This window comes from Malurus melanocephalus, unplaced genomic scaffold (genome assembly GCF_030028575.1).
Source record: "Malurus melanocephalus ecotype Western Australia unplaced genomic scaffold, MMel_1.1 scaffold_162, whole genome shotgun sequence".
Classification (NCBI taxonomy): Eukaryota; Metazoa; Chordata; class Aves; order Passeriformes; family Maluridae; genus Malurus; species Malurus melanocephalus.
The window spans coordinates 805,909-829,154 of NW_026623394.1; the positions used below are offsets into that span (position 1 = coordinate 805,909).

At 61.6% G+C, this 23,246-nt stretch overlaps 1 protein-coding gene across 3 annotated transcripts in view; it reads right to left on the reverse strand.

The window, feature by feature from the left end:
• Nucleotides 1-3,157: 3,157 nt before the first annotated feature.
• The window catches only part of ABR (ABR activator of RhoGEF and GTPase), a 27,083-nt gene continuing 6,994 nt past the window's right edge, over nucleotides 3,158-23,246 (reverse strand). The window contains exons 1-22 of one of the 3 annotated variants that reach the window (XM_057371969.1): nucleotides 22,809-23,170; nucleotides 21,075-21,179; nucleotides 20,382-20,567; nucleotides 19,905-20,012; nucleotides 19,243-19,303; nucleotides 17,165-17,217; nucleotides 16,890-17,030; nucleotides 16,524-16,645; nucleotides 16,242-16,407; nucleotides 16,024-16,146; nucleotides 15,862-15,937; nucleotides 15,614-15,718; nucleotides 14,745-14,819; nucleotides 14,503-14,600; nucleotides 14,257-14,388; nucleotides 6,923-6,982; nucleotides 6,720-6,829; nucleotides 6,317-6,456; nucleotides 5,711-5,845; nucleotides 5,360-5,465; nucleotides 3,564-3,711; nucleotides 3,158-3,432 (exon numbers count right to left, since the gene is read on the reverse strand). In XM_057371969.1, the coding sequence (XP_057227952.1) occupies nucleotides 3,343-3,432; nucleotides 3,564-3,711; nucleotides 5,360-5,465; nucleotides 5,711-5,845; nucleotides 6,317-6,456; nucleotides 6,720-6,829; nucleotides 6,923-6,982; nucleotides 14,257-14,388; nucleotides 14,503-14,600; nucleotides 14,745-14,819; nucleotides 15,614-15,718; nucleotides 15,862-15,937; nucleotides 16,024-16,146; nucleotides 16,242-16,407; nucleotides 16,524-16,645; nucleotides 16,890-17,030; nucleotides 17,165-17,217; nucleotides 19,243-19,303; nucleotides 19,905-20,012; nucleotides 20,382-20,567; nucleotides 21,075-21,179; nucleotides 22,809-22,922 (2,454 nt within the window). In that variant the 5' untranslated portion in view covers nucleotides 22,923-23,170 and the 3' untranslated portion in view covers nucleotides 3,158-3,342. Of the gene's footprint in view, nucleotides 3,433-3,563; nucleotides 3,712-5,359; nucleotides 5,466-5,710; nucleotides 5,846-6,316; nucleotides 6,457-6,719; nucleotides 6,830-6,922; nucleotides 6,983-10,953; nucleotides 11,307-14,256; nucleotides 14,389-14,502; nucleotides 14,601-14,744; nucleotides 14,820-15,613; nucleotides 15,719-15,861; nucleotides 15,938-16,023; nucleotides 16,147-16,241; nucleotides 16,408-16,523; nucleotides 16,646-16,889; nucleotides 17,031-17,164; nucleotides 17,218-19,242; nucleotides 19,304-19,904; nucleotides 20,013-20,381; nucleotides 20,568-21,074; nucleotides 21,180-22,808; nucleotides 23,171-23,246 lie in introns of those variants that run through there. The other 2 variants (XM_057371968.1, XM_057371970.1) reach the window with 2 other exon arrangements.

Consider the following 23,246-nt stretch of genomic DNA (forward strand, 5'->3'; position numbering starts at 1 on the left):
CATCTGTACAACTTGTCTTATTTCAAGTACTGAGATGAGCGCCAGATTTCTTTACCATGTTTTAAAGGGAAAAGCAGAAAGGAATCCTTAGCCTTAGAGCTGTGTGGTTACTGGCAGATGAACAAAACAGTTTAAAGGAAAAAAAAAAAAAGAGGTTGTTGCTGAAGTGTAATTCTCTGTAGCCACTTGGCTAGCCTGATTTAACCTCACTCTGGGAGTACAAACAATCTTGCTACTGCTTTAACTGCCCCAGGCTCACCCCATTAGTTCCAGCAGTTTGATAGTGAGACTTAGAAAGCAGAGTTGTGAGAATAAACCACTGTTTGACAGATAACTGGGCACTCACTCAGCACACAGTCTGCTTCCCATCACGTCCCTGTGCCACCTCCAAGTGCCCCAGTGTTACCCAGGGGGAATTGAAGTGTTATTTCTGCAGAACATTGGTCTGTTTGTTAGCTCAAGGAGATGCTGCCTGTTTGAATTGTGTTCCCATCTGCCCTCCTGCTCTTCTAACCAAGCTCTGTTCTCAGACCTCCAAGGGTAATTTTTAACCTTCATTTAGCCACTCCATAAAGGTGAACACCCACCCTCYCTTTTCTTTGCATCCGGTTTGACATCCCAGAACAGTGACAGCCTTTGTTTACCTGGAAGAGCGATACTGGTGGAGTGTTTTGCCTGCTGTGGTGGTCAGTGGTCAGTTTGGAGGCACACAGGCTCCCGTTCCCACATGGAAAGAAGTGGGGAGACAGCACCATGTGATCTATCAGATGAAGTTTCCAGATCTCCTGATGTCCCTTGCTGTGCCTGTTCAGTATCCTCAGGCCAGAAGCTGTGCTASTCAGCTGAATTTTAAGCTTGAGTAATTCTAGACTGATTAAACAGGCTGGCTCCAGACAGTCCAGGTTTTTTCCTCCAAAATGCAAGGATGGAGCCCAAACCATAAGAAGTTCCTTCAAAGATTGCCTGGCACAATGCCTGTACTTATACCACTGGCKTGAAGTGCAGCTAGTAAGAATTCCCCGACAGAAAGAGAAGAAGCTGTGATGCCAAGGTGATCAGTTAGTGCAAACAGCAACACCACAGGGCTTCTTTTGTGCAAATATTGGGGCTTTGCATTTTTATTAACATTTTTTTTTCTCCTCACGAGGTTTTACAGCCATTTAAAGTTTATAATCTACAGAAATTGAAACAGAACACAAACAAAAATATATCCTYAACAACTTTTGAAAGTCAAATATTAATTAACAGTTTCTATTCTACCTGTAGCTGCAAGAGTCCACCCCCCTCTTTTCCTTCTTGTAGGGACAAGCAAAAGCCAGTCATGGGGACAGCCACAGCCCGTTGTGCTGGGCTGTGGGGACCGGGCCTCCAGCCACTGTCGCGCAGGGGGAGATTTGGCTGTACAGAGTCTCCATCTGGAATGACAGTGTGGTGGACAGAGACTTGGACACATGTAACAAATCAGACACACACAGGGATCCGTTGTGCAGTCAGATCTAAAGCTCGGCCTCCTTACTGTGTCCAGGGCCAAGACAGACGCCTGGTGATTTTCTACAATGCTGTTTCCCTTCTGTTTAGCTGGTASTCAAGAGGAGCAGGGTCTGGAGTGTGAGCCCTTTGGAGGGGGACTGAGACCTCCCCTCCTTGGTTTCTTTGCTGGTGCAGGGCTGGCAGGTGCTGCCTGCCCCAGGGAGGTGGCTGAGGACATACCTGGTGCATCRGTGGCCGGGCTCTACCTGGAACAGTCCGTCAGTTGGGAGGGTAAAGGCAACGCCGCTGTGAGGGACACGCTTGGTCACTTCTCATCCATCTCCATTTGGCACAGGAGAGCACAGGGCCAGCGCAGTCGGGGAGGTGGGGGGGGCTTTTCCCACAAGAACACGGACTCAGCTCACAGAGCGAAAGGTTTCGTGTCCCAACAGGTACCAACACCTACGTGGGAKTGTGGGGGACGTCCCGGGAGCCGGGCACTCGGGCAGCCTGTCCTTCCTTGGGACATGGCGTGACAACTGCAGCCWTCAGCTTGGGAGGGGTCAAGAACTGGAGCCACTGACAAACAGACCTGAGCTGGCCGGGCACGCCTGATGCAGCAGCAACCRCTTTGGGAGAAAGACAGAATGAAGCACTTCTGCCTTCAGTCACGAGGGCCATGAAGGCTTTCCTCCTCCATCCTTCTGTGCTGCTTCCCAGGCTGGGTGACCATCCAGCTGCTGCAGAGAACTTGCCTCTGGCAGCCAAGCTGCCACCGAGGCAGGGCCATGTGCTGCCATGTGCCCRGTGCAGCAGGGAAGGTCAAGGAGGGAAACAAAAAACCTCCTCATCCCTWTGGCCAGGGCAGGAATGCTGGTGCCCGGGCAGGCTCTGCCATGGGGTGCATGCAGTGCTCGTGGCAGTGCTGGGCTGGCAGGGGCGTGAGTGCCTCGCTATGGCAGAGATACAAGTGTACAGCAGGGACCCTGATCCCCACCAAATTTCCAAACTTGGGAAATTTGGGACCCCGTTGGTGCTGGAGCACAAATATGGGGTCAGCCCATGGTGCAGGAAGCAAACCTCCCTGGTTGGCCATCCCTTTGGCCTGCTGTGGATCAAGACCAGCACAGCATCTCTTGCTCCAGCCTTGTGTGAGGGGTTACCCCAAAACGCTACCTGGAGGCGAAATCCAGTGAGGGGAGGAACCGCCACGCCACACACGCGCAGGCAAAGCACAGGAGTGGGGCCGCAGAGGGGACTGGCCTGAAAACACGCAGAAGAGCCGTGGCCAGGAGGAAGCAGCACCCTGCTCCTCTGCTCTCGTGGTCGCAGCTTTGCTCGGGCCGGAGCAGGATCCAGGCACAGGGTCCAACGTTTGCGCAGGCAGCGAAGCCAAAGCAGAGCTGGTCATCACCGTCACCGGGGAGGGAGGCCCGCGAGCTCCCGGCCTCGGAGCGAGCCGGTGCTGCGCATGCAGGCGTGGGCAGGGGAGCTGGGCAGCAAACAGGCACTCGTGGGGCACTGCAGGCTTCAGGCAAGGGGTGCCTGGTACGAGTGAGCGGGCGGAAAGGAGTCCAGGAGTAAAACTAGCCAAGGGGGGAAGCCTGTGTCCGCAGCCCTTGTCAGTCACTACCTCTTCCGTTGAGCAAATATACATAAAAACAATTCTTGAACACAAGAAGGGACATAAGACACGACTACTTTACAGAGAGGGCCTGGCGCCTGGYGGGACCGGGCCACTGGAACGCGATTGTACAGGAGCTGCAGGCGGCACCGTCCTGGAGTGGGCTGGTCTCCCTGGGGGCTGTGATCCAGTCCTGTCCCCCAGCAGGGAGCTGGGAGTGTTTGCAGCTGGTGCCTTCTGCCTGCAGGCTACACGTCCGTGGAGAAGTAAAGTGTGTTGCGTTTCAGCTCGGTGAAGGAGATGGGAGGATGCTGCAGGTAGTAGAGAAGGACCTGGACCTGTAGCAGGCAAATGGGGGGCATTACTCCACAATGGGGAAAAGCTGCCACCTCCCAACTTGTCCCACCCAGCAAATGACAACAAATCTACCCAGACAGGCAGGTGAACCCCTCCATTAGCCAGCTCTTACCTGGGCCATCACATCGTGGGACCAGATGTCGGAGGCCAAGGTGAGGTGCGCCTTGCTCTCCCCCTCTGAGGGTCTCAGCAATGTTGGCCCAAAGACCGTGGCCAGATTGTGGAGAGACATTTTGTTGATAGGCTCCTTTTCAGCCACCCTGTGGGGCACAGGAAAAGAGGGAGTGTCAGCCCCTAAWGCTGTTCAGGAGAGGGGCAGCAACGGGGTGATGTGGGGAGTAAGGGCTGCTCTCCCTTCTCCCTGCCCCAGTGGGGCACCTCCAGCTTTCCACTGCCCTTTGCAGTCCTTGGAAAAGCCAGGTGCAGGGCAGGGAGCTCTGCCCCTTTCATGGCCTCTGCTGGAGCCGCCGGGCCTGGCCGGGAGCCCCGGGAGTGATGTGGCAGCAACCAAGCCCTCGCTCGCTCATGAGCTGCGGGGCCTCCACCCTTCCCGAGCCTGCAGGGTATGGGGAGCTCTGCACCAGCCCGTGCCCCCTGCACCCACTCCCCTRGAGGCTCCCTGCCCCAACAACCCTGCGGGAACCCTGCCAGCATCCAGGGAACCAGGACCACAACATTGCCATGTTAGGAGGCAGCTGTGTTCCCCGGCACAGGCTGCTCGCTTGAGCCACGGCCAGGGGAGCAGATGTGGGAACTGGCTGTGCCCGGTTCTCAGGATGGAAATGGATTTTTCCTTCTCCATCCCCCAGCATCAATCACTTTTTCTGTTTGGTTTTAGCCAAACCAGAGGGGAAAAAAAAAAACAACTTTATGATGCAAGTAACATGAGCCATGAGCCCCAGTCCCAGGCTGTGGCCAGGCTCTGTGTGCTGCYCTGCTGCCCCTCCACAGCCCCGTGCCTTCCACAGGTCATGGGTCCCCAGAGAGCCCCAGTCAATGAGTTCCCAGACTGGGATGTGCCTCATCTGGGCCAAGATGAAGCCAGTCAAWCCACACACTGCTGCACTCACCCTGGGACAGGTGACACAGGATGTCACCTGCAGCTCTGGGACACGTCCCCAGAGCTGACTATCCCTGGTTCTTGGCCACTTGCTGCTGACAGCAAGTGGGATTGTTGCACCTTGTTTTCCAAGGGCTACTGCTGGACTGGAGGGAAGGGACACAGAGCACTGTTTTCCTGCTAAAGGGGACATTGCACAGCTCCCAGTTCATTCCTGTCCTGTGTCGGGGCCAGCTGCTCCCTGCAGAGCTCATCCAACCAGCTGCACACCGGCTGCAGCAGCCAAGAGTTCCATGTTTTCCAGAGGTCGTGTGCTCCCTGCAGAGCTGACCCGCATCGCTGGCCAGGCACAGCACAGGCCCTGCTGGTACCGTGGCCGGTGGTCCTGGGACACCAAGGGCTGCTCTGGAGGGCCAGAACAGCTCCARGATCCCCTGAACATCCTACAGGGCCCAGGGAGAGGAGACGTGGAAAGCCAACACTGAAAGTGGCTGAGCCTGGAAAGGACTTGGGGAATATGGCAGGGCCCAGAGAGACCGGGCAGGTGGGACACACCTCTTGGAGGGGCTGGGAAAGGATCAGCCTGCCCTGAGTTGCTGTTGCTGGCCCTGAGCTGCTGTTGCTGGCCCTGAGCTGCTGTTGCTGGCCCTGAGCTGCTGTTGCTGGCCCTGGCTCTGCACCAGCACGGCCCCATCTGCTTCCAGTCTGGGATCAGCCCACAGCTGTGCAGGCACCACAGGAATCAAACAGCAGGTCTAACTCCGTTCGTGTCCCATCCTCATGGCAAAGCAGCGAGACAGACCCGTCCTGTACCTCCCACCCRTCCCAGGCAGCCCCTGAGCCGTTACCTTTTCAAGTGCTCCAGCAGGAAGAGGAAGGTGATGAGGTTGGGGTCAGGCAGCGAGCGGAGAAGGTGCATCATGCAGTTCTCCTTGGCAGCAGGATCCGAGAGGGCTGGAGGAAAGGAGGGAGAGGGCTCAGGACAGGGTCTGGGGCAGCACAGGACCTCCCAGCATCCAGTGCATGAGCACTGGGGAGCAGCACCATGAGCCCCAAGCTGGCCTAGAGCCAGCAAGAACAGCCAGGACTGTTCCCAGGGCTGAGCTGGGAAGGACCCTTGGGAGTCCCATCCCARAGCAGGCAATGCCAAACAGAGCCACATTTGGGCATCAGCCCCTTCCCCATCCCTGAGCCCTTACCGATCCCCTCCATGAAGGCGGGGTAGAGTCTGTCAGTGAGGAGGGGCTCGGGCAGCTCACGGAAGTACAGCTTCAGCGTGCCAGCGATGGCATTGATGTCCATGTCACTCAGCATCACCAGGATGTCCTTGTTATCTGTCCAGAGAGCACCCACATGTGAGGTCTGCTGCCCTCCTTCCCCTCTGGGTCTGTGCCCGCTGTGTCGCTCCAGCTATCCAGACAGGCTGCCAGCTGGAGGGCAGGGACAGCACTGCTGGGTTCACAGCCCCATTAGCCAGGCTGAGGCTGGGAAAAGCCGAGTTGTTCCCGCCTGGCTGGGCAACAGGATGCGGAATGATTTGCAAATCCATTTGCAACGTTTCCCTGACTCAGTGTCTCCCAGGATCCAGCCAGGAGCGGCGGCAGCTCAGAGGCATCGAGGCACAAACAGAGCTGGGATCTCTGGGTGTTTCTGTCCCTCGTCAAGCCCAGCCCCTCCCTGGGCACAGCAGCACATCTGGCACACGGGCAGCACAATATCCACACCCTGGGCTTGCAGGGGGTTGGGGGCCTTGGTGTCTTGTGAACCTTCCCATGGGAACATCAAGTTCCCCCCAGGACACTCACTCGCATCAAAGACAGCTTTCAATGCCTGGATGTCAGTGGCGACTCCAGAGATCCTGTAGATGCCAACCTCTTCGATGCCCCTCTTCTCCACCTCCTCGATGCACTGGCGCACGATGTAAGGCACCTTGGAGCGCTCGCGCCTGGCTCGGGAATGGGACAATCAGCAAAGATTCCCAGGAACCCGTGGCAGCCAGCCCAGCCCTGCAAACCCCGGGCCAGGGGCAGGATGGGCACGTGGGTGAGAAGGATGGGAATGGCAAAGGAACGGGCAGAGAGCAAAGACCAAGCTCCCCAGTGTTGGTGGCACCAAGGGGACACAGTGCAAGGATGGAGCAAGGGGAAACTGTGCAACCCCAAACCCACAGGGACCGGAGCAGATCAGCCCCCRGAGCCCTGCACTTACTTGGTCACGACGCTGATTTTGACCCCRAAGACACCGGTCTGCTTTTTGGACGGGGTCCTCTTCAGGCTCATGTCCCTGCTTGTGAACTTCATGGAGAACTCCACCTTGATCTGTGAGAGACAGGGGGTGAGTCCTGGCTGCCACGAAGGCGAGAAGGGGCTGCACTCACAGCGAGGGGCTGTGGGTCCCCCRGCCCCACTTACCCCGTTCATCTCAATCACATCCATGTGCCAGTTTTTCGTCTGCACGGCCTGTGGGTCCAGCTGTGGGGAGAGATGGTCTGTGAGCTCTGTGGGGACACAGCCCTGCTGTCATCCCAACCTGGTGGCCCCCAAAGCCCCTGATCTGCACATGCTGTAGGGCACAGGACATGCTTTTCCTAGGCAACATATTGCTCATCACCAGAGGATGGAGAGATTTCCCCTTTGGGGTCTGGGATCCCTCTGGCTGTTCCCTGAAGCYAGGTGGGCTCAGCCCCCCTCTCCTGCCCTTTTCCCCAGAGCCCCTGTGAGGCAGTGCTTTAACCCACACCCGGAAAGCAAGAAACTTCCAAGAAATTAGGACTATTTCTGGCGGCAGATTGATGAAACAGAACTAGGGCAGCGTTTTCCATGCAGAAAAACAACATCTCCCCATAGCCAAGGCTATTTATAACCCCTGGGAATGACAGGGAATGCTATTTCTGGCTTTGGGGCTAGCRGGGGACTCGGTGACGCTGCCCCGGCGCCCGGCGAGGTGCTGGCATTCCCAAGGCCCCGGCACGTGCCGCRGTGGGTTCCGGGCCCCAGGGCTGCTGCAGTTGCCTTTTGGGGCTTTTTGGTCCCCAGCTGGTGGTATCGACCCRGCCCCATCGATCCCTGTAATGCACRGGGCGGGCAGCRGGGCAGAGCCCGGCACTAATGTCCCCTTGGGGAAGGGGATGGGGTGTGGGAGCTGGTGGGGGCTCCCAGGGCTGGGGAYACTTGCGCCAGGCATGCGGGGTCACTCTGCAAGGACACGGGAGTTTCCTGCAGCTGCTGGGTCAGGAGATGCTCTGGGTGAGTGCAAAGATGGCCAGAGCTGCTGTTCCCCTGCTCATAAAGTCACTGCAYGTCATGATGAGGGACACTCTGGGGTGCCTCCTGTCCCTTCTCGCACAACAAAACCCCGCAGTCCCAAGGACAGACTCGAGCTGCCCTGGCTCTGGGTACAGACCCAGCAGGGTGGCACTGCCACGTGCCCAGCCCTGTGTCACAGTGAGCCCGAGCAGCTCCTCAGCCATGGGAAACACTGGTCTCCAGCAAGGCAGAAACGCTGCTGTCTCCAGCATGGCCTGGGAATGGCTCCTGACACGGAGCCCTTCCCAGAGCTCCAGCCCAGCATATGGAGAGCCCAGCGAGTGCCACGCTGCTTCCTCCGTGCCAGCCCTGCGGCTGCTGGGGAGCRGGAGGAGGAGAAGGAAGGCTGCAGCTGCCCTGGGCTCCCGTGGGACCCTGCAGCAGGTCTGGACACTGGGATCACGAGACTGCAGCCAGACCACAGCCAACCCCAGTCCTGCTGCTCCAGCTCCTCTGTGTTCCCTCTCAGTGCCACATCCCCCACGGCGCTGCCATGCGGCCACCACAGCCACAGGTCCCAGGGACCTTTGTCCCTTTTCCCCACACATCCCCATCCCACTCATGACAGCAGCAGCAAGGCCCCTTCACCCCCCAGCCAGGTCAGAGCCCTGCTCTGCAATTCCATTTTAACTGCAACCACCACATGCGCCTTTCCCTTCCCCATTCCTCAGGTTCCTCTGGCTCYGATGGCCCTGGCAGCTCACATCTGGAAGGGCTTTAGCAAAGCTCTCAAGAAAGCTTTAATAAAAGCCAGGTTGGCTGCCGCCAGTGGCGCAGACCTTACCCTGAGCACGTCACTTCCCCACATGAGGAATCATCTCCATCCAGCTCCTCATAGCAGCCAGCAGGGTCTGAATTTGGGCTAATTCTGCTGGCACCATGGGCCTGAGCCCCCTTGCAGCTGGGGCAGGTCCCTGTGCACCCCTGGGGTGCTCTCTAACCCTCCTGGCCAGCATCTTGTGCAGAAGCAGCAGCAGCACACGATGCTGCCACTCCCCAATTTAAGCAAAGCCGCGTCCAAAGCTTCATCTGAGGCGTGGGAGGATGGACRGGAGCATCCACCCACAGAGCCAGAGGCAGCTCCTGCCCACACAGCACTGGCAAACACCCCATCAGCTCCCACCACCATCTCCTTCTCCTCCGAAGGGAGCTGCCTTGCTCCAGCAGGGTGCAGGGACATCCCAGGTCAGTGGGGAACTCCTGGGCTGGGAGCCCTGGGAACAGTCTCTGTGCCAGCAGGGTGCAGGATGAGATGTCAGCTCCTCTTTGGAAGGTCAAACACCAGCCTGTGCCTGGGGAAATGTCYCAGCCAGGTCTGCAGCACCTCTCCAGGCTGCTCCCTCCTGCATCCCAGGGACTCTCAGCCATGGTGGTATCCACGCCCAGGCCAGCATCCGCTGCAGTGCCGCTCTCATCCATGGTGAGGTGAAACACCCTCTGTTGCCACCCTCTGTTCRAAACCATCATCCTGCTTTCCCAAATTATCTGAAAGTGTTTGCTKGTAGGACAAAGCTCCAGGTTGTGGAGGAACAGGCGATGAACATCCTGGCAGCCCTGAAGCACTTTTTGTGTCCTGGAGAGTTCCTGCTGGCGCTGAACTCTCCCTACTGCTTGTCTCGTCCATGGGGCAACTCCAGACTCGAGGTGATGAGGCCACATCCTGGAATTTTGTCCTCAAGACACCTTCAGATCATGGCACTGTGACAGAGCCAGGCAGTGCTGGATCCCAGAGCTCCAAGCTGAGGAGCTGGAAAAGCTCCAAACCCTCGTGGTGGCTCTGCAGGGCCCTGAGCTTAGGGATGCTGTGGTGGGGCAGGGGCTGTCAGGCTGGGCATGTCCCTTCCTCACATCTCAGGCCCATGAGGTCACCCAGCCGTCAGCCTGGCTGAAGCAATTGGGAGCAAACTGGTGACTCAATCAGCGAGGTCATCTCCGCCAGGGCCCTGGGGAGCGGAATCCCAGAGGAGCTGCTGCAGTCAGCATTGTTTCCCATCAGCCTGGCACCCACTGGCAATCAGATCCCTCAGCAGACCTCCATGCCAGCAGCTCCCTCCCCAGGGAACAGACATTTCCTGAGCCCCCTGGTGCCATGGGACAGAGCAGTCCCCACACCAGCAAACACTGCCAGTGGCAAAGCACAGCCACCCCAAAAAGCAGTAATTCACAGCCCCGACTGGGAGTGACCCGAGGAGCAGCAGCAGCACCCACAGCCCACCAGGACCACGCACAGACCTGCCGGGGTCACATCCTGCTCTGCAGCCCCGGGGCTCCCAGGCAGCGGCCGCACTGGGCGTGGGAAATGAAACCCTTTCGTGTTTTGACCCAGCAACAGCCGCCGGGCAGCCTCCCCACAGAGCCCTCGCTGCCCCTTAATCCCCTGTGCAGAGCAGAGCGGCACAGAATCGAGGTTAATGCCGCTGCGTCACACGCGGCCCCGCCGCTGCCAAACCGAACCCCCACGGGGCCACAGCTGAGCCCCGAGCCAGCAGCTCCCTGGGCAGGGGGACTCCACCGAGGGAACCCCCCGGAGTGCCCCGTGGGGCTTTTGGGACAGCCCACAAGGGTGCTGTYCCCCTCCTTTGTCACCTCTGTCGCACATCCCTGCACTCTGCGCTCCCACAAAGCCGGGCCGCACTGGCTGATGTGGCTGCGACACAGCTGCAGACTGGGGGGAGCCTGGATGGAGCCGGGTTGCAAGAGGGGGGACACAATGGGTGCTGTAGCACCCCAGGAACCCGGCCCCGGCCAGCCCAAAAGCATCACTGCCTCCTGGACAAGCTCCGGGGCTGGGCAGGGGGTTCCCTGTCCTGCCTCTGCAGGACCCCCCTGTGSAAACAGCTCAGCCTTCCCCGACCCTGCCAGAGCACAGACGAGAGGGAAGGAGGAAAACAAACACCTCACAGGCTGCCAACTGCATTGAAGAGCTCCCAAAGCACCCAAACAGCCTCCCTGCTCCGCGCACAGACCCCACAGCACTCGCTCACCACACAAAMAACACAGCCCCGCGCATCAGAGCCCCCGACCCCGCAAAACCACCCTCTCCAAAAAGCCACGGTCACCGCGCACAGCAGAGCCCGGCGGAGCCATCCCAGAGCCCACCGCTGTCCCCKGCAGCCACCCCCCGCACCCCAGAGCACCTTCTGCCGGAGTAGTTTGCTGCGCACCCTGCCCCAGAGCCGGGCTCCCGTGTTCGGGGCTCGCTTGCCCTCGGGCTCCTCCACGCCGCGCTCCGGCTGCTGCTCGCCCCCGGGGCCAGGGCTGCCCTCCGGCTGTACCAGCACCTCCGTCATCGCGGCAACGGCTTCGGCTCCGGGCGGGCGACACGAGTGCGGCCGGGAGAGTGCCCGGGACTGCCTTAGCACCGCACCCGCATCGCTTCTGCCGGCGGCGAGAGGTCAGCGGGGGCCGGCGAGGGGAGCCCTGCTGGGGCGGCGGGGCGGCGAGCGGCCAGGGCTCATCTTCAGGGTGTGAGCCAGGCTGGCGAAGCGGCGAGGCAGCCCCAAAAACCTCCCTCCCCCTGCGAGGAAGTGACTCAAAGGCGGCCCCCCCCACCCCCCGGCGGCCCCCACGCGTTTAACTCTCGCCCTGCCGCCCGCCGCCGCTCCGGGAGCGCTGTGGGGGCTGCCCGGGCTGCCCGCCGCCGTTATCCGCCGTTATCCGCCGTTATCCGCTGTTATCCCCCCGCCGTTATCCTCTGCCGTTATCCGCCTCGCAGCGCCAGCGCCAGCCGCGGCCCCGAGGCACCGCCGGCGGTGGCTGCAGCATTCCTGGCTCGGCGCAGGAGCCCGGCTGGCTCTCCTGCTCTCAGCACGGGGCTTTTGGGGTTTGTTRTCATGCTCAGAGACAGCTGGGCACCCCCATGTCCCCTCTGTGCACCCTGGCCCTCGTCAGCCCCACTGCCGGGGGGTGATGTGGGCACGGAAGCCCTGGAAGGGACCCTGCCTGGCTACTTCTGACAGAGACATGACGAGGTGCACGTCTGGGGGGCTTGCATTGCCCCCCAGTCCATCCCTCAGCAGCCCCTGGAGTCCATAAGGGTCACCTATGGCTCCCCACAGGTCTGGGGTGCCCCAACACCACAAATGTCCCCTGCCAGAGCCTCTGCCAGCCCAGGAAGGGGACAGACAGACAGACAGCTATTCCCTGAGGGTACAGCGGGCACCGTGCCCATGACAACACAGGCTCTGCTTCAACAGCCACATCCCCTCTGTGCATCAAATGGGCTGAGGAAGAGGGTCCTGAGACCCCTCCGTGCACCCGCTGTCTGTGTCCCCATGTGCCCCAGGGCGTGGGGGCCAGACCCAGCCTCTGTCCCCTGCAACATGGGCACCAGCACTCACAGCCTGCTTTCCCCACCCAACATCTGACTGCTGTCCTGGCACTGCCCCACACACCCCTGCCAGCACCCAGCAAACAYAGCCCAGCTGCTGGGAGCAACTGGGACAGCTCAGATCAGGGCTGAGCCCTGTAGTGCAGGGGGCACAGCACCTCATGGGGACACACAAGCTAAACATGGCAGCTCTACCCCGACCACAGCACGTTSCAGCCTCAGAAAATGGGGTTAATCACAACAAAACGGGGTTAATGCCAGCCACACCTTTCCACTGAGCAGCCAGTGGCACACACAGGGTGCCCACCCTCTGCTAGCTACAGGGACAGGGTTACAATGCTCACCACCCTGCAGACCCCTCAGAGCTCATTGCTTAAGAGGAGATTGATGCCAACTCCAGCCCCTCCATGGACCCAGCCATGTCCTGTGTGGTKGCAGAATGTGACTCCTGCCCTTGGCACCCCCACAGCCTCAGGAGGTCCCCGTTGCCCCCATGGAGGGGCTGCAGCTCCTCCCTCACCATCACCCACTCCACCAGCCTGTGGTGCTGTTAAACTGCTTTTGTGGCCACCCCATGTGCCTGGGCCAGATTAGACCTGGGCAGTGGGCACAGCAGTGGCTGCTGAGGGGGTTCAGCCGTCCTGGAAGCCCTCAAAACACCCCCTGATGCCAGTGCTGTTATCTGGAACCAGCAGGGGCTMATGATGAGTCCAGGGACCATCCAGGGCAGCATCTCTGCCTGAACAGCTTGGGGAGAAGGCAGCAGGGCAGCTCTGGGGTTTGGCTACAACCCAGAACCCCAGGAACAGCACTGCCCATCCTGCTTCAGCTGTCCTGCCCCATCCCTGCCCCACCATTCASCCACCCCAGGGGCAGAGGCCAAGCTGTGGCTCTGGCAATGGCAGGACGGCCCCAACACCGTTTCATCCATCTCTTTGGGATAAGCAGCCCCAGGGCCTTCTCCTCTCCCTTTCTTCCTTCCCCCACAACTTTTGCACAGCGGGTACGAGCTGTGCTGTCCCTGTCCCGACCCCCGCATCTCCCAGCATGACTCATGTTTGTTGATCCAGGCTATTTCCGAGAGCGCAGCTGGACTGATCCCCGCGGGACACCGAGCCCCTTCCCTGCCCCGGCCTTCCCACTTGGCCCAGTGCCACCCCCACACCACTGCTTCCTGGGGCAGAGGACAGTGGAGGAGTGATTTCAGGTATGAACGAGCCACTGGTGAAGCTGAGCCCTCACCTCCCACCCTGTGCCCCCTCTGGTGCTGTTTCCCCACAGCATCCCCCTACCAGCAGCATCTCCCTGCTGCTCTCTGCTCCCCTGGGACCTGCCCTCAGTTGCTTTCCCACGGAGCAGGCAGCCACGATGGGCCCTTTGAAGTGGCCCTGGGGTGCAGGGCTGTGTCCCCAGCGTGGCGCTGTCCCCAGCACAGCCAGGACAACACAGGGACACCGCCATCCCCAATGTGCCCCCCTGCCCTGGGCTCCCTGCAGCCTGGCCAAGGTGGGCGCTGAGGGATGTGGRGTCTGGGGGCTGCCTGCCCCCCATTCCATCCTCCTGGTCCTGCTCACCTGGGAGCATCTCAGGGCAGCCCAGGCCTCCATCCTCCCTGCCTGGCAACCGCCAATCAGAGGCRGCTCAGCCGTCGCCCTGGAAACCGCTGTTGCCATAACAGCAGCTGATGGAGGCACGGGGAAGGCAGATGGTGGCAGAGGGGACACGGGAGGGACAGGGGGCTGCCTGCACATGCAGAGCCCTCCATGGGGCAGCTGCCAACCCCTCCCCAYAGCCCCCCGGGGCCACAGCACGGAGAGCAGCGGAAYGGAAACGCTTCCAGCCCAGCTGGGGCTGGATGAATCTCAGCAGGGTAGGTCTGGCTTGGCCACCACCACAACGCCCCTGTCACTTTGTGCCACCTTGTCCTGCAGCCGCTGTGCCCCAGGACCATAACCTCCAGTGCCTGATGCCCACCCACCTCACTGCCTTCAACTCCCAAAAGAGGAGCTGCCCATCCCATCCATCACTCCAGGACCCTCCCAGCCCAGGTGCTGGGCCCTAAGGGATCCACTTTCTGAGGAAAGGATGCTCTAAAAGCCCCAGTGCATACCTGGATCTGCCCCTTGCCCATGATCTTGTCCACAATTTCGTTGTTGTCCTTGTTGAGYTTGGTCTTGTCGTAGCACTTCTCATAGCAGAGGATGCGCAGGGACTGGGAGCCCTCCAGCTCAATTTCAAACTCCTGCAGGGTGGAGGGAGGGTGGCTCAACCCCAGAAACCCAAAGCAACCCCAAAACTGGGGCTGAAGGGAAATGGGGAGCACACAGCCCTCTCCCTGCATCCCACCCTCCCTCACCTCGTTCCACTGCGGCTCCGTGGTGTCCCGGAACACCCTGGTCTTGGCTTTGCTGACAAARTAGCCAAAAGAGTCCACCTCCAGCGTGCAGTAGAGGTCTGGGGGRGCAGACACCACTCAGCACCTCAGGAACATCCCCACCATGTCCCAGGGGGACAGAGCAGGGCAGAGCAGGGYCACGTGCCRGACCCCAACTCTCRTGACCCCACTGCCCCTGTGAGCAGGGCATCACCCACACTTACTGGCTGACTGCTCGAAGCCCTTGGCAGAGTGGACAATGACGTGCAGGAACCCRTAGAGCCCCGGGGACTCATCATCTGTGGGGGGACAGCAGAGGCTGTGTCAGGGCCTGGGGCTGCTCACCCCCAAGGCAGCCTTTGCCACCTTTCCCACAGCGAGCACGAGGTACCTGTCCCCAAAATGCCCCCAAACCCCTGGAGGGACAGCCCTAAATTCTGTACCCCCACCGACAGACATCCCAAGCTCTCCCGCTGCTGGACAGCCCTGAGGGAGGCTCCCAGTGGCGCTGGCTGGGTCTCACCCTGGGGACACCGGTCCTGCCCAGCCCACGGGGATGCTGCAGAGAGCGCAAACGCAGCCCTGCGCTGCCGCCGGGATCGTGCTGTCTGGGAGCCCGATTGTGCTCCAGCAGTGCCACCTGGTGGGAAGCTGTCCCCAGCACAGCAGGGTCCCCTCTCCAGCCCAGGGATCCTCAGCTCCTGCCTGGCATCAGGAGCAAGCAGGACCTGCCAGCCCAGGGATCCCACAGCTCCTGCCTGGCATCATCCCGGGCACAGCAGCACCCGCCAGCCCAGGGATCCCACAACTCCTGCCTGGCATCATCCCGGGCACAGCAGGACCCACCAGCCCAGGGATCCTACAGCTCCTGCCTGGCATCATCCCGGACACAGCAGGACCCACCAGCCCAGAGATCCTACAGCTCCTGCCTGGCATCATCCCGGACACAGCAGGACCCACCAGCCCAGGGATCCTACAGCTCCTGCCTGGCACCATCCCGGGCAAAGCAGGACCCACCAGCCCAGGGATCCTACAGCTCCTGCCTGGCATCATCCCGGGCACAGCAGGACCCGCCAGCCCAGCGGTCACTCACCGTCCTTGTTGCTGGTGACCGGGATGTTGTGGACAGTGCGGAGCTTGAAGCAGGATCCCGTGAGCACCTGCAGCTCCACYGAGCTCAGCACAAAGGCCTGGAGGTCTGGGAGAGGACAAAAGTGTCAGACAGACACAGCCAGCGCTGCTCATGGACACTGGAGAGCGCCAGCCTGGGATCCTATGGGATCTCCCKGTGGCCCATTGCGGGGCCGGGAGCCAAGAGGGCCATGACAGTCCCAAACTTACCCTTTTTCTGCAGTCTCTGGATGGCCTCCCTCCACTCGGACCGCTCGTAGTCGGAGGAGAGCAGGAAGAGGTAGCTCTGTAAGAGACGGGGAGAAGTGTCAGGCTTTGTGCAGGCTGAGCTCAGCCCTAGTCCCAATCCCTGCCCCAGCCCACCCTCCTCACCTTCCCGTTGCGGTTGTGGATGCGGAAGGGAATGGCAGGCGAGTTGAGGAGCAGCCAGAATTCATTCTCAAACATCTTCTTCTTGAGGCGCTCGATGGCGCGGCTCTGCCCCTTGTTGGCTTTCTGCAGACGGGGAGCAGAGAGGACCTTTCAGGGGCCCATCCCTGATCCAGAGCAAGGCACCCRCCCCCACAGCAAGTCCCACGCCTTTCTCTCACCTCCTTCTGCACCTCGCTCTTGATGGCCGAGATCTTCATCTTCATGTCCTCCAGCTCGTGGTCGGGGATGACGTGGACCTGCGGGCAGTGCTCCGACTCCTCCGGCGAGGGGAACACCAGGTCGGCCAGGGGCACGTACCACTTGCAGTCGTACTGCTGGTGCTTCCTGCAGGCAGGGAATGGATGCTGAACGGTGCCTGAACCCCTCCCTGGCACATCCCCCAGCCCAYTGGAGACAGGAGGGTTCTGATATATTCACCCCGTGCCCAGCACCCTCCTTACCCCACTCCTGTTTTCTTCAGCTTGGCACAGAGCAGCACGTCGGTGAAGAGGAAGACGTGCCGCAGCTTCCGCGAGCCCTCTGACAGCTCCACCAGGAAGCCATCCTTGATGAGCTGCCGGGTCTGTGGGGCAGAGGGGCTGCCGTGAGAGAGGGCAGGGAGCAAAGSCCAACAATCCATGGGGAAAGGCTGACAATCCTGTCCCTGTCTGTGTCCTCTATGCTCCGTAGGACACCAGAAAGCAGCAAGGAGCAGGCAGGGCCCTAACCTTGAACCCAGAACTGCATCTGGAGGAACCCCTCCACCTCCTGGCCAGAGACACCAGCCCTCCCCCTGTTCCCAGCCACTGCCCAGCCCACGGGCTCACCTCGCCCTTGGGGGTGGTGACTGCTGTCCTCCGGGGATCGATGTCCTCATTGATGCTGGAGAGGAAGTTCTGCGAGATGCGGAGGGCGTCCTGCAGCAGTGGGTAGTCAGGGTGATCAGCCGGGGTGTGCTTCAGGAGGTCCTGCAAGGACACAGGCACAGGTGAGCGGCTCAAAAGCAGCCACCCTGGAGACCCCTCCCCATGGCTGCAGATCCCCAGGAGCAGCAGAGACAGAGCCCCCTCCACACCCCCCCAGAGATGGGTGTCACACTCACGTGCAGGACGAGGGTGCTCCGTGTCACCCGGTCGATGGGTTTGTAGAGCAGTGCTGAGGGGAGAGAGGAGGTGTCAGCAGCCACACTAACCCTAACMCTAACMCTAACACTAACMCTAACMCTGGCCCCTCTCCCACCTCTCACAGCCAGCACGGGGCAAGGAGGGGAGCCCAGAGAGTCCCTCTGCTCTGCACAGAGCCCTGGGCCATTGTGGTACTGCCAGTGCCACCCAGTGCCACAGCCCCGTGTCCCGCTGTGCTGGGGGCATGAGGAGCCACGGCCGGGCCGGTGTGGGGTCACGGGTGGTGAACACCACTCTGACTGCAGGATGGGATGTGCCAGCCTGACTGTGCCACCACAGGGCAGGGACAGCCYCCTGGAGGGCAGGGCCTCCCCRGGAGGGTGCACCCACACTTGTGTGGTGACTGGAGCGGAAGAGACGCTCATCAGCCCTGGCAGCTTTTTCAGTTTCTCTTTTGGCTCAGCGCTGGCCCCTGTCCCTGTCCTACCACCCCAAGGGACACCCTGTGCCCACCTCTGTGCATCACCCCAGCCAGCCCTGGRGGCAAAGGGGACCCAGGCTGCTCCAGCAGCAGCAAAACCCCCACCTACAGAAAGCACCGGGGCCAAGGCATCRTCCCAACGCCGCTGCCCCAAGACCCTCCCCGCAGCCCCCCATAATGCATGTGAGGCCCCACCCGGGGCAGGGGGGCAGAGCTGCCTCACTCGGGGCACAGACACCCCCTGAATCCTGCCACACACCCTCCCAGCAGCGAACAGCCCCGRGGGCTCTTCAGAGACACATTTCAGTAGAAGCAGACAGACCCCTCTCCTCCTCCCCGGCCCTTTGGGCAGGCAAAGGCACAGAGCTCCCCGACAGTGCTGCTCCCTGTGCCTGACCACAGTCATGTGTCCCCAGGCTGCTTCCAGCYAGGCTGGTGCCTCTGGGTTTTCCCTTCACTTTACAGCACTTCCCCAAACTGCCAGGGCTGAGASGGGCCAGTTTTTGGGCCATGGGAGAGGGGAAAAGGTGCCAYCTGTTCACCCTGGGCTGAGYTGTGGGGSTTCCCATCCCCTTTAWCCSAGAGGGTGCTGYCTCATGGCAYCYAATCCCGAGAGAGRGTGAGCAGGGGGTCTGTGCCAAGGRATGAGGATGGCAGCCTGAACTCTAACCAGAGGCTGCACCCCCACAACTCCATGCCAGTGGGTAAAACAAGAGCCTTGTTTGGGTAAAACAACAGCCTTTCTCCCTGTGACAGCCAACAAGAACCCTGCTCTGGGATAGAGGGTGACAGGCAGGGTGTTCCCCCTTTTCCACCATCCTAGACCCACAGGAAGGATGCACCCTCYCGCTGCCATCACTACAGGCACATGCAAAGCTCCGGGGACCCCGAGGAGATTCTGTCCCGTCACAACGGGGGAGCAACGGGCTCCTTGTCCACAGGTCCCACCACCCTGGGCAGCAGCAGGGATGCTCGGTGCCTCTCCTCCCAGCCGTGGAGGGATGGACATTCCTGCCTCCAGCAGGCAAACGGGGACCCCTCCCCATCACCACGACCATCACAGCCCCGGCACAGGGGGTCCCCCAGCCCRGCTCCCTCTGTCCCACCGGCACCAGCCCCTGCCCGAACGCGCGGCCGCGTGTGCCRGAGCCAAGATGATTTAATCCAGCCTGGAACAAAGACGCTCCCAACTTCAKCCCGCAGAGCACGACGCAGCCTCCACGCCCCCGGCAAAGCCATGCGGCCCCGCGGCACCCCTCAGTCCCCGCCGGCACCCCGATCCGGAGCCGCCCCGCTCGCCTCACCGTAGGTGCAGTTACAGCAGAGCCGGACAATGACGAGGATTTCCATGGCAGCCCCGTCTCGGCGCAGCCATCGCGGCCCCTCCGGCACAGCCGCGGGCGGGGAGGAGCGCTGGGCAGGGGCTGGGGGCTGCCGCACGCCCCCCGCATCCTAAAGAGCCGCGACCCCCCCTCCCCGCCGGCTCCGGGCACACAAAGGGCTCCGCTCGGCCGTTCATCCGCGCCGGTCCCCCGCACACAAAAGGCTGTGTCCCCCTCCCCATGCCYGCCCTACCCTCCATGGTGACCGACGTGTGGCTGTCCTTCGAGTCCTTGGGGCCCTTCACCTTCAGCTCCTGGGGAGGGAAAGGCCCATCAATGCAGCCCACAGAGCTGGTGGTCATCACTCAAGGTCATGGGGTCCTCCCCGCCCTTCCTGCACTGTGAAATCTGCCCCCAGCCCCAGCCTGGCAGTGCTGGAGGGCACACATGGGTGCTGGGGGGCAGAGGGGGGGATGCTGCCTGACTGGGTGCAGCTCTGGCTGTGCCCTGCAGCTGGGACATGGTGAGGATGCCACCAAGCTGGACAGCCCTGCTGTGGAGGGGCTGGAGGAACAAGGGGGGCCAGGCTGTGGCCACGGAGGTCCCCATTTCTGTAGGGGATCCATGGGGATGCAAGCCACCAGGTACCCAGCACAACTGACACCAGACTGGAGGGTGACAGCACGGGCTGAGCCCACCCTGAGCTTGCACAAGGTGGGGGACAAACTCCTGCAGTGCCCAAAGACCATGGCCCTCCAGCACAGCACGGCCCAGCCCAGCCCTTGGGGACAGTCCCTGAGAGTCCTCAGAGTGTGTTCCTAGGGCAGTGAGAGCATCTCCACAGGACAAACATGGTCAGCTCAGCTATGAGGACATTGTTCCCTGTCCCACTGGCACAGTCCCACCCCAGCTCACCTCGGAGATCTTCTGGAACTGGTAGTTGCTCTGGCTGCACTTCTCCGCCGTCTCCAGTGCGATTTTGTAGTTATCCACAAAGGCCTTGTAGACCCCCAGCTGGCTGGCCTGCGGGGAGTGGGGGTTAGCCAGGCAGCAGCAGGGTGCTGAATCCCCCCACAGCACCCAAGAGGTCAGGCAGCCCTCAAGGAGACACTGCCCAGAGCCAGCTGGGGGTCACACGCTTGGCTCCTGCTCGGGGCAGGGTGGCAAAGCTCCTGCTCAACCCTGTGCCTACATAAACCTCCAAATTCCAGCAGGGACGTAACAAGCTGAAGCTGGAGCTACAGCCCTTCAGCCTGCCCTGTCCTTCTCCTCTCCCCAGCATGGTCAAGGCACCCATGGGCACGGCCCCTGCTTGCATCACAGCTCCAAACTCATCACAGCTCCAGCCCTTCTCCTCTTCAAAGCGAAGCGAGACCCAGGCGAGGCGCATACCAGCTTCTGGAAGAGGTGGCCCATGGTGACATTGCTGTCCCACTGCTGCACCTTGGGGCACAGGCTGTCGTAGAACTCCTTGTGGATCTCATAGATGTCCTGGATCTTGTAGAAAATGGTCTCGATCTGCTGCAGGGTGAGGACAGGCTGCGACGTGGTGGCCGTGGCCTTCAGCGGCTTCATGGGCTGCCGAGGAAGGGAGAGGGTTTGAGAGGAGGGCTAAGAGGGGAACGCTGGGGATGAGGAGGATGTGAGCTGGCAGAGAGAGCTGCCCAGGATGGATARACCAAGGCTGGCAGCTGGACCAAGGGGCACTCCGGGCTTGTGCTTCCCCAGACTTCCCCGCGGCCATGATGACCCCGTGTTGTGCAACAGCGTCTCGCCATGAAGGTCAACGAGTCCACAAGAGGAAGCAGAGCTATAATTATGTCCCCAGGAGGGACATGGACAGTGAGGCAGGTGAGATGGGGGTAGCCAGGACAGAACAAAGCCGGCTCTGGTGGGGCTTCTGGAGCTTTGCTCCCACCCAGGCCGACTTGCCCAGGAGAAGCTGTCCAGGAAGAAATTACTCCCTCCGTCCATCCATCCATCCATCCATCCATCCATCCATCCATCCATCCATCCATCCATCCATCCATCCATCCATCCATCCATCCATCCATCCATCCATCCCACTGGGGTCTATCTGCTCACCAACAAGAGGGCCTCCAGCTGGTTGATGTAGATCTCCTCGCTGGCCAGGAAACCAGAGAGCACCAGCTTCCGCATCTCCAGGCCTTTGCCAGCCTCGCGCTCTCCCTGCGGAACACAGCGAGGAGCCCGGCTGAGCCAGCACAGGGGGAGACCCCTCATCCCACCAGCCCGTCCCCATGTGGGCACATGTCAGGGTCGGGGAAGCTCCGTGGCAAGGCACGGGCGTGTGCCCRACGGGCAGCAAAGCCCTTCTGGAGCCGGCTGGGAAAGCCATGAGCTGTGCTGGCTTCTGTCCCCTCCCTGCTCCCGGCTGGCCACGAGCCCGGCGCCGCTGGCAGCGCTCCAGGATGGCGCACGGCATGGCAGGACTCTCCCAGGGCAGAGTCCAGAGACGCCCGGTGAAATCATGCTTGGCGCTGCGTGGTGCTGCCACGTGACGCGGCACCACCCTTTCCCTCGGCTGAGGTTTCCCCAGGAAAGTGCCACCCCAGYGGCGGCTGCCCAGTGGCACTGGGGCAGCTCATGGTGCCCAGGGCTGCTGCAGTACTGTGGAATGACCCTCGTGGTGGGGAGATGGCCGGGCTGGGGCTCTGGGACCCTCAGTGATCCCCTGGACCATCTTTGGGCACGCCTCGACCTCTCTCCTTAAAAATGACTCTTGAGGACCAGGCTTTGCCACCCAGATGGGCCAAGCAGAGCCATGGGGGCATCACGGGGGCCATGAGCCATTCAGGATGGTTTGGGGGACACGGGAATGTCCTGTCTCACCCCTGCCCACGCCAGCCCTGGCCGTTGTGCCACAGGAGGTGGCAGCTGCAGACACCTGGGTGGGCACAGCCCAAGGGTGGGCATGGGTGTGGATCAGCACCTTCCTGCCCCACTCCAGCGTCCATCAGCCAGCCCTGGCAGCTGCTGTGACAAGCAGGGCGCCCACCCTGCCAGGCTGCCCCACGAAGGCTGGGCCATGGCGACCAGAGCAGCAGGAGGGGGCGSGGGGGGGCCGGTTTTATTCACCGGGAGCTCGTGGGCTCTTTGCCACAGATTAGTCACGGGCTCTTCCTGCTTCCCCTGCCCGGGCCCTGCGCAGGAGCTCAGGAGATAAGGGGCCCACCCACGCCTGGGGCTCACACACCCCACGGGGACAGTGTCAACAAAACCCCCGTGACCCTGAGCAGTGACCCTAACAGGGCCCTGCAGCTCCCCCATGCAGGAGACCCCAGGGAGAGTGGGGCCAGAGTCCTCTCCCAGCACCCAGGCACCCCTGGCAGGGTGGGCATGAGGATGCTGAGCTGCACCTGCCAGACAGGGGTCTCCCCAGGTCTGCCCCCAGCTCCATTTTGGGACTGTTTACAAGTTTCTGGTGGCCAAACGTGGGGMAGAGTGTGAAACCAGTCCCTTGCTGAGCATCCGGTGCCGGCTCTGCTGAGCCACACAGCCCCCACCGAGCAGCAYGGGTGGCCCTACTCGCCCCTTGGAGGACAGCTGGGTGGCCACCCCAGTCCGAACCTCCACATCTAGAGCTGGCACAGCCCTGCCCTGTGCCCCCAGCAGTTCTGGGGGGGCGATGGGGCCGCAGTGATGCTCCTGCTGCCCCCAGCTCTGCCCCCCTCCCGCACCCACCGCATCTCTCTGGGAGCTGTTCCGACACCTGGACATCACCAGCACCAGCGAGAAGCCCCCTGTGCCACACCCGCTGCCCAGCACGGGAGCAGGGTCCCCCCTTCTGCTGCCCACCTTCTCGCCGGCCGAAAACGGAGACACGGGGCTGGTGGGGGTTCCCGGCTCAGAGTCATCTTCATCCTCCAGCACTTTATCCAGGTACCCTATGGCCTCCTCTTCCTCCTCCATGGCCGGCCGGGTAGCGGGGCGCCCAGGGGACCCCACAAAGCTCCGGACAAGGGGCTCACGCGGCTGAGCTGTCCCAGCCTGACTCAGCTCTGGACGCCGGCCACCACCGCGGGATGAAAGGAGCCATTATGGGATCCCCGGTGCTCCAGCCTGACCCAGCTCCGGCCTCCCAGCCCCGGGCGGCCCGGGCTCTCCCGGCGCGGCTGCTGAGCCGCCTGCGAACGGCGGCGGCTCCGTGCTCGGCGGCGCTGCGAGCTCAGGGCCAGCCCCGCTGTCGGCCGGCTCCGCACGGTGCGGGGCAGTGCGGGGGCCGCGGGCGGTGCG